The sequence below is a fragment of the Poecilia reticulata genome, chromosome 7 (genome assembly GCF_904066995.2).
Source record: "Poecilia reticulata chromosome 7, P_reticulata-male-v2, whole genome shotgun sequence".
NCBI classification, from domain to species: Eukaryota; Metazoa; Chordata; class Actinopteri; order Cyprinodontiformes; family Poeciliidae; genus Poecilia; species Poecilia reticulata.
The window spans coordinates 20,214,061-20,226,686 of record NC_088836.1 but is presented as its reverse complement, the minus strand read 5'-3'; the positions used below and the strand labels follow the sequence as shown (position 1 = coordinate 20,226,686).

Below are 12,626 nucleotides of genomic sequence, written 5' to 3'. Positions count from 1 at the left end.
ATGCCTCCAAATCAAACTGTTTCTAAATGTATTTATGTGTAATGAAGACTTTGTGATTCACTGGAATGAGTTCTCTAGCTGTACTTTTGTATGAATATCAAAACCATCACAGTAATTTCATCTCTACTTGCAGATAAATACATATTTACATATATATTTTTAGTACACCAATTTATATAATGGGAAACACTGGAGGGAGAAATACAAATTAAAATGTTCTTATTACTAAATTATCCACTGAATATGCAAATGAGTACTTTTATAGTTGCAACATTTTATAAAACAAAAACTCATTTTAATCTAAGCAATTAACCGGGAAACAATTTTGCTTCTCACTAATTTCATTTTGTCTATTGGAAAATGAAAGAAGGAACTGTGATTATGTATCCAGTTTTAAATTATGGTGCACTAACTTTTTTTTTGTTATGTTTATGAACAAGTTTAGCTTTTGAACAATTAAAGGACATTATTTCCCTTGATGAGAGCAATGCAAACTTTAAATATTCATCAACTGAAAAAGGAGAAGAGGTAGCACAAAATGTTTGAAGAACAGGAAGTAAATTATTCTGTACTATAAGAGCAACATCTTAAATCACTTTTTTAAAAGAAACAATTAGCATTGAAGATTCTTTTTTCCCTTTCTGCCTTCTTCTATTTTCAAAATGACTTTTCTAGTATCATTTTTGCATCTCATGTGGTTGTCTTAACATCACTTTAGGAAAAACTTTTAACTTAAGCATGCAAACAGATAAACACCATGTCAGTACATCAGGGCCAACAGTTTTTCTCAATAAGTTTATTCAAAAACAGCGGTCATCATGATCCATACATACATTTATGTTTGAATCTGTAGAGCAGAGCGAACTGTATTTTTTTCAGTGTTTGAAACAGTTCATTGATGATCAGTGAACATAAACCAAATGTGTTGATATTTACAGTGGATCAGGTCTACTAAAAATTACACAGTGTTTTCTTTCTTTTAACAGTCACTCACTCACTTTTCCCTGCGGCTCCCTGCTAAAAGATGCATGGATGGCTGTTGGACGGGCAGGTTGTCTTCACTGGATGTTTGTTTATTTTATTCATTTATGTGACATGAGAACCATCATTCTGCAAAGCTGAGCGTTACTGCCTGGAATTACATCTGCAGATCTGGCTTCAGTCACTTAGGGAATCTGGTATCTGGCTTGCTGTCATTGTTGGCAGTTTTGCTTTCTGAGCTTTAGAAACTTCAGTGTCATCTCCGGGAAAGAAACCGAACGGAATACAACAGAGGGATGTATTCCCCACCCGCCCTCAGAGCTTGCAAGTGACAAATGATGGAAAATATAAAGATCCACACACAAATGACTTTCTTTCCCTCGGCAGACCTTCACAGCTCTGTGGAAATAGTTTCTTAACTTAACTACCAGATACTCCTTTCCCATTTACCTCTACCTGTTCAAATTATTGCTTTATCAGACCTATGCAGTTAGCGAGCATTGTGTTAACCCCATGAAACCCTTTGATCAGTCATTAAATCACAAATACATAAATTAAAGTGTGTGTTACTCTACTACACTCAATTATATATAAAGGTTCATTTTTTTCCCAGTACTACACTGCTGAGAAGTCACAATACAAAAAGGACTATTGTGGGAATGACATTCATCTCATATTATTGTAGATGGAAAGTTTCCGTCATTTTACATTAGTAGCTCTGTTTGTTCATATGTTTTCACACCACGACTCAAGGAATTAACCCAGATTTTCTTGATAATGAAACATGTAAAATAATCACTGGTGTAGAGGTCTTAAAGGGATAGTTCAGATTTCTTCTATGGAGTTCTGTGCAGAGGTTATGAGCAGTCAATGCCTTACCCACAGCAGACACCTCTATAGATAAACTGTTACATTGTAGTTGTTTTTCCACTGCTCTACTTTTTTTTTTTTTATCATCAGGCAGTTACTCTTCAAGGTTGTACAACATGAAGTACTTGGCTAAACAAGTTTTACATTACGTGTACTTGACTAGGTGCGTCTAACTATATACCTCTACAGTATGGAACTAAATGCCAGCATGAGTGTCATCTGTAGCTACTAGCGTTCCCATGGAGCTCAAGGTTTTGTAATCATGCTGAGTGAGCGCTGAGCTGAAAAACAAAACTCCCATGCAAAGGGAGCACACTGCAGACAGAGAGAGTGGTGAGACCGATCACAAGCTGAGTAAGAAAAAACAACAACTATGCCTGTTTTTTTTTTTTTTAATATAAGTACAGGGTATGGAGACACTGGACACTGCTGTGCTATCTTTCGTATGTGGATAAATTATTTCTGAGAAACAACAAGTGCTTAAAACTAGATATTCTGGTGAAAAATTCTTTAATTCTTACTTTTACATAATTTTTTCCCCTTCTCTCTCTTTTTGAATGAACACCATGTTACGGTTGCAATGAGGCTGTAGTGAAAACTGTATATCTCCAAGTGGCTCACAGACTCAGACACACATATTTAAAGCAGTGTTTGAATGAATCACAAAGATTCTTAAGACCAAAGTTCTTGTGCTTTTCAACTAGGCAAATCCTGACCAGCAGTTAGTTTAACTCTCCAGGTAAAACTACCCTCCAGATCTCCACAGTTAAGTTGTTCATAGAGATAATGCTGCAGACAAGACTCGGACTACTCATAGCTGCTCCACAGAACTATTTATTTAACTAAATCAAAGCGGATCTCCATGAATCCAAATTTTCAGACTTGAATTTCATCAGTGCTGTCAGGCTGGTTCAATCGAAATGAAAATCAAAAGGGACATTTGTAATGATCCCACCAGTGCCAGGTCCGGATCAAGCCTGGAATAGTGATAATCTTTCGTTGCATCATTAGGTTACAGAGGGTCTCCCTGCTTTGAACGGCTCTTTGTCTTTGTCATAGTGCCTGTAAAGCAGATTGGCTGCATTGAATGGGAATCCTCCAGACCAGTTGGCATAGAGTCTATAGGCTCGTCCTCCCCCTGCTTTCACTCGTTGATTCTCTGCTCACATGTCTGGAGATAGCAGCTCTTCCGCAGCTCCTGGAGATGTATTGTGACAGGAGACGAGGGGAAGGACTGCCAAGCACATCCTGGGATGAGCTAAGAGAAATTTCCAAAGGAGGCTATGGAGAGAGGAGAAGGGAGAAAAACAAAAAATGAGTGCATCATCAGGCCTCACACGGAAACAGTACTGTTTTCAAGTGAAGCGATTCACTGTTCCCACGTCAGGCCTTTAATCGGCTGGTGGCCAAAGGCCTCCATGGACATCTATTTTATAGAAACTCTGTGTTTTTTGTTTCAAGTAATTATTATGGATGGTCACAGGTTATGGGAAATGCTGCATGTAATAACAAGCCAACAAATTGTAAATCAGTTTTGTATTAGAATACAATAACAAAAGATCAATAGCAAAACACATTAAAATTTTTATTTATTTATTTTTTTCCAAGATGTCTCGTCATGGAATACATTAGCATACGATTAATTGAGAGTGGCAAACGTACTCAAACCCCTTGAACATTTTCACATTCTGCCGTATTGTAACCATAACATTTTCTGTATGTTAATAGATTTTTTTAATGTGAAAGAAAGTAGCAACACCATTATAAAGTTGTAGTTACATTTTTGGTCTGCCTTTAATTTAAGCCCTGCTGAGAAAATAATTTGTAGAATCTCATTTCACTGCAATTACAGCTAAAACTCTTCCGTTTCTACCATCTTTCTACATGCGGAGCCTGCTGAATTTTCTTTGCCTGTTTTTAAAAATTTTTTTTTACTAATAACAGAAGAGTTTTGGAGCTGTAAAGTTTCAGTATTCTCAGCAAATCAGTACAGGCAGCACATCGTTTTTTGTGGTGGGAGAAGATCAGATGTTTTAATGACAATCTTTGCAGTTGGTTTAATTTTTCCTAATTAGCTAAGATTCATGTACATGGCAGATGGCTTCACACAAAAACACAGACTAACTTTGATCAAAAGTTGATATGTTGAGCAGCGAAGAGGTATTGGCAGTTTATTATAAAGATAAACCAACAGCTAGTTCCTCAGCAGAAGACAGAAGAAGGAAGGCAGATTTCTCTCTGGGCTTTGATCCGAATCCTCAGTCCCAAAAGTTTCCCGATAAAAATCCTCGCACATTGCTCCCTACTCTCTGAGCGCTGTGGCTTTGGGCTGTTGAAGACATCGACTTTACCTTTCAAAACAGCTCCTAAAAATAGAATAATACAATATGCATATACAAGAAAAGAATGGCAAAGGTTTTCTAAATCGATGACAAGGCTTTGTTGAAGGAAAAAAAAAAGATGAATATGAGCTTTCTGGAGTATGAGTTGTACATATATTCTTTTAACTTCAGCTCTGATGTGAAGTAGTCAACGACCTTCCAAATGTTTCCGACTGCATCAATATGTTTTGAGAATTCCATAAAATAAAGAAAAGAAGCTGTGAGACGTTGATTTAGCAATGAAGTAATGAGAATTATACAGAATTATTCCAGAATCGATTTAAATGGTTAGAAAAGCAGAAGATGCAGCTTTCTCTGCATGGACATTTATCCATTCATGTCTCAGTGGATATTCACTGCATGTGAACACTTGACCCTGTATGCATCCAAGACAACAGACAGTAAATTCAAACTGACAGCAAAACATAGTTTTACTATAGTATGCCAGTATAGTCAGACTAGCCAGAAACAGAATGATTTAAACAAATTAATGAAAACCCAAAAACAAGACTACCTTCAAGTGTATGAGTGGATGTAAACTTTTTACCAGAACTCCATTACATGTTCACTGCTTCACCCGTTTTCTGATTTACCATACAAATATAACACCAGTGGAGTTCAGCTTCCATAGCCCAAAAGAAAACCTGTAAGCAGTTCATGCTGATTGCATCTTAAGTTATACCTGTACAAATTAAATCATACATCAAAGCCCCCTATTTTTTGAGCCAAACACAGAAAAGCAAAGGCAAATATCGGAGTTATTGGAGCTGATATGTGACCTAGGCATAACCAAAATGTTTGAATCTTTATGATAACCAAGCAGCTGGCTCTTTCGCTACTCTATCCTCAGTGTGGTATTTTCACAGCCTAGACCAGATGTGTCATAATTTTCATTTGCATGGTAGCCTGAACTTGCACAACCGCTCTCGAAAGAAAAGCTGTGTAAGTGATGCTGCAGTAAACTGTTCTTCTACAGTTTACTGGTCCATCTACATGGCAGACATTTCACTGGTCTGCAGAAAATGAAAGCAAACCTCTAACAAAAAAAAATAAATTTCTTTAAAATGAGTCTTTATTAAAGAGTGCAATAAACTCAGGAGGATTTGAACATGTATGCAGATCTTTTATTGGTCATTTTAGTGAGGCGTAATTTAATATTGTGTGCCATCTGTCAAAAGTAGCTGGATGCAGCATTTCTGCTTCTTGCAAAGGGTTTTGCATCACAAAGCCTTTTACACTCCTGATGTGAATAACATGAAGGCATTGTAAAAGTGTCACGCTCATATCAGAGACAAGCTTGCGTGAGAATTCAGCTGCATCTCTGTATTTTCGTTCCCTTCGCAAAATTTATTGTGAGATCAATATTCAATTTTTGGTAAATCCATTGGAGATGTATCAGGCCTGACAGGTGGTATGGCGGCTCCACTTAATCACTGCAGAAGTGTGAGCGTATTAGAAGAATCGTTCAGGGAGAAAAGTTGCAGTTGTGTGCGGAGCCGTGCGAGTGCAACGCCTAAATGTGTGTGAGCTGCCGTTTGAATACACCCTCTTTCTTTCTTGTTTCATGCTCTTATCGTTCCATTTAACCATGACCAGGCCTCTCCACACTATTCAGCACAGAGCAGCCAGCTGGTTCGTCTTTGCTCTCTTGTCCACGTAACCCAGTCGTACCCACAGTATTTTACATTTTCTCAGTCTAGTCCTACCTAGTTTGAAATTGTAGTTATTTTTATGTGAACAGCATTATTCAGCTCAGATAAATCAAGAAACAAAAAATCCAGAAGTTTATATAAGTAGAAAAAATGCCAAAGAGTTTATCTTCAAATATTTTTTGTCTCAGAAATTATACTCTTTAAACATTTACAATTTGGTATATTATAGATGGTAAATGCGCTGTATTCTAGCGGCTGTTTTATGTGATAGACCAACACAAAGCAGTAAATAGGTGTATAGAGGAGGGGAAATTAGTTTTCCAATTTAAAAAATATATATAACACATTGCATAACGTATGACTTGTATTAGCTTTAATTTTTGAATTTAGATCAAATTAGTGAGCTGATGGAGAAGTGGGGTTGCCTTTGAATCAGAAACGCAACCAGGCAAAGTTTCTCTGGGCATAACCCTGAGCACCCTCTACCCCATCAGCACATGAGTGAGGGAAAACAAAGTTACACTTAATAAGCAAATATTTTACAACTTTGAGGCGGGGTGGATTAGAAAACATAATTACTTTTTAAAACTGTTCAAAAAAAAAAAAGTTTAAACCTTTGACCTCATTCAACCTTCACATCCAACACCTTTCACTCCTCGTCTCATGACCCCACCTTACAGCTTCCCAGAATGTCCCACACACCTTTATCACCTCTCATTTTTCTCCAAACTTGTGAAAACCAAGCGTTATACGAGGTCCCCTAATTAGCCTGCCCTTGTAGCTCCGAGTTAAAGCCTCATGAACTGAGAAATTACGTTTGCACTGCCCAATTAACGGAGGTGTCTAACAGCAATTTAATACTCTCCCCTTACCTATTAGTTGTTTCGCATCTTTGAGTTTAATTTTGTCTAACATGCTTGGGTGATTTGAAGGTCATCAAAAGCACTCCTTATACTGTGAATTGTGCCATTGGGAGGCATGTGCACACTGACTCAATTAAAGTAGATGGAAAGGTGTGACTTTGACTTTTTCTTTTGTAGAAAGTTAGTTTAAGAAGTTGGAGAGACATGTATCTATAAGTGTAGTGCACATTCAATATCTCTACAATGTGTAAATAAGCCAAGTCATGAAGGATCAGTTGCACTGTGCCTGGCTGTTATTTGCTTCCTACTTAATTATTAAGAGCTTCACAGCACTAATTTCTTAGCAGATTGATTGATAGAAAAAAATTGGGAGTTCCAAGTTTTAATGCATCTGCTGAACAAAATATAAACAAAAACAACTTTAAAAAAAAAAAAAAAAAAGAAATATGCTATAATATCTGGCTTGTGCATCGCTGACAATTACTTAAAAAAGACCTCTAAACTGTCTTGTTCCATTTTGGGTGGTTTTCTTAAAAATAGAATAAGTTAGCCATGATGACTAATCTTATCCCTACAAACTATTAATATTAGTCCAATTCTGGGCGTGGATGTGAAAATTTACTTGAAGCCAGCTGTAATAGAAAAGAACAAACTCACATTTAACAAAAGTCTTCAATGTGTGGATTTAAAAGTTACTGTAAAGCAGTCTGTGGCAGATATGCAGAAGCCAAATTTTAACAGCATCAGCAGCTTAGGAAGTGAAACTGTGAGCATGCCTTTGAGCCAACACCACCTTTATTACTTGATTAGCTGTTTGCAGTATCAGCCCATAATGAAATATTAATAGCAAAAAACCTTGCAATATGATTTTAGAAGCAGCACACCTAAACTTAGCACAGGGTTGATCATTTACCGCATTTGTTTTAGATATTTTTTGTCATGTTTGCAATAAAAAAAAAAACTATTTTACTCAGCATGTACCAAAACAACCCTAGAACAAATTAAAACAAGCTTCAGAAATACAAAATCTAGAAGCCTATTGCAGTTCACCCTAAATTCTTTTGTCCTCTTCTGATTCTAACCATGTAATCAGCAAAAACGCTTCTACTGCTCAATTTCGGTCAGGGTTTTACAATGTATCATACCTAATGGAAAACCTGAACCCGAGTACCTACGCAGCGTTGTTCTCATCAATAAATATGTATAAAAGACCTTGATTCAATCTGCACAACCTGAAGGACACAAATGTTATTTAGAAGAGACATTATACAAGACGAAAATTCAGGAAGTCAGAGTTTGCCTGGGCTCGTTTTCCTGTGGCTGGGTAGTAAACGCGGTCAATGAAGCTCTTGCTGAGATGCAGTGCAGTAAATCCTGAAACCCCCACCAGTAAAACCACAAACAACTGCGCTTGTTTGTCCGGCTCCACGCGTGTTGCAGCAGGGATGCATGGTCCCACACTGCCTCCCCACTCTTTGATAAATCTCCAACCAATTTGTCTGACTTTATTGTTCCCTCTCCCACTGAAACAAAGCACAGGAACCAGAACAGAGAGTTACGCGGTCACTTACTTCTGCTAAGGAGCTGCAAGTTGCGGACCTCTTCTCTGACCTGCAGCTGAAGGACTTGCTGGAGGACCTCCTGCCTCAGGGAGTCCTGGACGATTCCCATCCGCTCCAGCTTCTCCCCGTTGAGGCGCAGCAACGCCCGTCCTGCCAGTAGGAGGTTAGGAATTAGTTAAGAGTTGTCCTTGACTTTCTGATATATCTTTTTTTTGCACTGAGTGTCAGTGTGGATTCTCAATAAATTAACAATGCTCTTCAGAGTTGTGCATACCCCCATCTACAGCATGAATGTCATAATAATCTTTGATTTTTTTAAAATTATGCAATTAATGTGTTGCTTGTCCAGGATGAAAACATCATACAACATGAGACTTCAATCATTTCTAAAAAACACACAAAAAAAACAGGGAATTGGTACACAAGTTTGGTGAATTTCTTGGAGATTTTTCTAATCCATACATCAATACATACGTCCATGCCAGTTATTCAAATAGACTGAAATATTCACATACACCCAATAGCTGCATAAATGCCCCTTAACAATTTGCAGAAAAAAACTACAATTACTTTTTAAGTCATAAACATGTTTCCAGTTATTTTGTCATTTATTTTTGGTGAAGCTGAAGAATTTGAAGATGATCCTTCACCTTCATTGCTCTATATGCTTTGAGCAAAGCATCAGTACCACCGGTAATCAAACAGACCCTCAGTATGACAGCTATCACCACCATGTTTGGCAATTAAAACAGTTCCTTCTAGGCATGAAGGCCTCACTTTAAGAGCGTCAAACATTATTATAGTATTGTGGCCAAACATCTTAATCCATACCTTTAGGCCAGATAAAGATTGAACACACTTGACTGTTCCAAAAGGACAATAAACCCAAAGCCAGGCCAAACCTGGATCTAAATTAGAAAAAGAGGGATAAGATTATCCTATCCTGGTAAAAACCAGGCCCCTGTCTTAAGCCATTAGTTTCATACAGAGGGTCTGGGCTCTCAGTTACTGCTTCCTGGAGGCCTGGACTGTGTCAAGGTTTTACATTTTACCCAGATGCTAACTTTTGTCCGTGACGTACATTCTGAATCTTACAAGAAATTACCGGCGCAGTAAACAGCCATCCTTCACAGTGAAAAGAGAAGTGTCGATCCAAACAAGGCGGCTGTTAATGTTCAAAAACTCAAATTCAAAGATACTTTATTGATCCCAAAGGGAAATTACATGTTGCTGTGACTCATTAATTCAAAGTCTTCAAAGAGTTAGACAATAATGTTAATATTTGGAAGCGTGGCTAATACGCACTTAATTACTTTGTTCACTTCCTCCACTGCAATGGAGGAATGGCAGTCTGCCTGTAGTCTGTCTACAGGCAGACTAGAATTCTAAAGCAGCGCAGAAAATCAATGTCATCATTCGCAACTTCTCCTGCTGGTCGCTGATTGGCCTGGTAAAAAAAAATCTACCAACGGGAGTGAGGGGGTTTGGGGGGAAGCCCAGACTGTTCTGGAAGAAAGATTTTATTTGAGCGAAATTGCACAGGAAGGCAATGACCAGGCTAGGTCTGACCTAACCTCTAAGGAAAATTTGTCAACAACGAATTAAAGCCAGACCCATGCCAATGAAGCTATCAATTTAACTTACTTACCAATTACCAGGGAGAGAGTTAGTGTTTATAATCTAAAATAATAATATGGCAATTACCCTTATATTGAGTATGTGTACCATCTGTCTGCAGGTCATGGCAATTCAATGTCGACCTGCTTAACAACACAAAACTGCATCAGTGAGGATTAAACATTCTTCACTTCTCTATGGAATATTGCAAAACTGCAGGCCTAAACGAGAGGTACGGCATAAATTACACAGAAAACTTGTGAAAATATAGAACTACAATGTTTTGAGGTCTGCACATGGTTGTTTAAAGGAAACAAACACATATCTCACATTTACAATCAACTGCAAAGTAATTTATTATGTTTAAGCTTGCAGACTTACTCTATAATTTACATAAAGGATCTGGCGATTCATTAACTGTTTAGCAGGGGTAAACAGTTAATGAATAGCTAGATCTTTTTTGTGGTGGTATTTTATGACAGTGTTTGGCAATTAACCCTCAGGACACAAACATTTAGCATATCATTACCCAGTATAAACAGAATTTAAAACCTTCTGTAGACGGGAACGGCACGAAAGCTTATTTGCATGGAGGTTCAAAAAAGGAACAGATACCGCTGTGGTAACAAGAGCTACAGTGTGTCCTTCAGTTGCGCAGCTAAGAGGAGGAATCCATCATACCTGCAGCAGCTCTGTACGACATCCAAAACATAATTGGACTCATTACTCATGTGGCTCCCTCTCCATATCATTCGATTCATTCCAATTTCCTCCGTTTAAATATCTGCACATCCTCTGCTTCACTGGTCTAGTTCTTATTCTGCTTTTTTGTTTAATCTCTTATTTTAGGTACAGTTTTTTAAATGACTACAGCAAAAGTATGAACTTTCATCTCTAACGCATAACAAGTTCTACTTATTAGTGCAATTTTACCCTCCCTGGGCAGTCGGTAAGCTTGCATGTGGTCTGAATGCAGAGGCAGTGGAGACGGAAGTGGGATAAAACATAGATAGTCCAGAAAAACAAAAATCAAAAGGCAGCTTTCAGCTTCCTTTGATCTCCCGGTCCATGAAATACGAGTAAATTTTCTTAACAGAGGAACAGAAGTCATATTTTATGAGACTGGCATCACAGTGCAAAACGGCTTTGAGGGTTTGATGGTTTGGGTTTGTCTGGATCCCCTAATAGTCCCACTGGATGCCGTTCTTTTACACTATGTGTGAAGAAATACACAACATGCCTCAAACCCCCTAACAATTGACTTAATACCCAAACACGATAAACAAAGCAACCCTCATCCTTTTGGAACTGATAAAAATGATGCCTTGGACAAAAAGCTTGTTAGATTTTCCATTGTTCAGGGCTTTAATGGACAAGTACTTTTTTTTTTTTTGCAGAGACAACTGTGTCATTCTTCAAGTAAACAAATCCTTTCTTTTATCACTGTATGTTAGCAAAGATCTCTGAACAATGCTGTACCACTGTCACAAATCAAACTCAGGCCATCTATTCAAATGCACTTTTTCATACAACAATCCTCTTGGGCAAAAATGTTAAAATCTCTCAAACCTTTTCATACTTTCTCACATTATAGCCATATTCAGGGGAGGGGGGGGTATGGAATAAGCCAACATAAAGTTGCATATAATGGAGAAATTGTTCAACAAATCTGAAAACTTAAGCGTGCAATTGTGTCTAGCTAAATACAGGACGGTCCTTGCACAAAACCTGTTTGATGCAGCAAACATTTAGTTCACTTTCCAGCAGAACAACCCTAAACATACAGTCAAAATTGCAACCGAATGGTTTAAATCAAGGTACGTGTGTTAGAATGGTCCAGTCAAAGTCCAACTGCAGCGCCAAGTGATTCTACAAAGATTTGACTCAGGGGGGAGGAATACAAATGTACACCACTCTATACTGTTCAGAGTTTGTCTGTGAAAACTTTGGAAAGCTTATATCTTTCTCCAACTTCACAGCCATGTACTACTTATTGTTGGTTTAAGACAAAATCTTCACAAAATACTTGAAGGTTCCTTGTAAAATGACAAAATGGGATAAAAAAAATATATCAGAAGGTACGAATACACTTTCTCTGTCAAAAATGTGCATTGAGTTTGAATGAAGGATTCAATAGACCAACAAACATAATGTCAAAGAGCAATTTTTATATGGAACAAGACATGAGTACGGAACTGCTGTATAAACAATGCAATTGTTACCTCCGATGAAGTTCAACTCCCCTCCCTTAAAGGATACAGCAGTGTGACACGTATCAGCTTTCACAACTGCTGTACGGTGTGTTTATGCCTTTGTATGCTCATGCTGTTCGGAGGATGATTATTTGCTTGTCTTACTGTGTCAGAAAATTTGTATCTAATAACCAATTTTTGTGCAAACAAACTCTTGAGAGCTAAACAAGACACGTTTTATTTTGTGCATGTTTTTCAGACTGAAATGAACTAGTTTCTCTGTGTATATACGCTCATTAACGTATTTGCCTCGCCTTCTCAAAAGCCCCGTCGTTTCTAGAGCTTGCCAACAGCGGTACCAGCATGTCCCAGAATACCCCCTGCCCTTGCGATGTGAATAAGTGTGTACAAACGAGACAAAGCAGATGAATGGAGCTCAAATCAATTCCCTTCAGACAGACTTAATGCAGCTCCTAATAATTGCCTGCAGATAGTGAAAGTGTGCCGT

General features: G+C 37.9%; 1 protein-coding gene across 2 annotated transcripts in view; it reads right to left on the bottom strand.

Annotated features, from left to right (window-relative positions):
• Window positions 1-768: 768 nt before the first annotated feature.
• samd10b (sterile alpha motif domain containing 10b) overlaps window positions 769-12,626 on the bottom strand; it is a 71,841-nt gene continuing 59,983 nt past the window's right edge. For both annotated transcript variants that reach the window (XM_008413907.3, XM_008413906.3), the window contains 2 exons: window positions 8,319-8,459; window positions 769-3,132 (listed from right to left, as the gene is read on the bottom strand). In XM_008413907.3, the coding sequence (XP_008412129.1) occupies window positions 3,110-3,132; window positions 8,319-8,459 (164 nt within the window). In that variant the 3' untranslated portion in view covers window positions 769-3,109. The remainder of the gene's footprint in view (window positions 3,133-8,318; window positions 8,460-12,626) is intronic.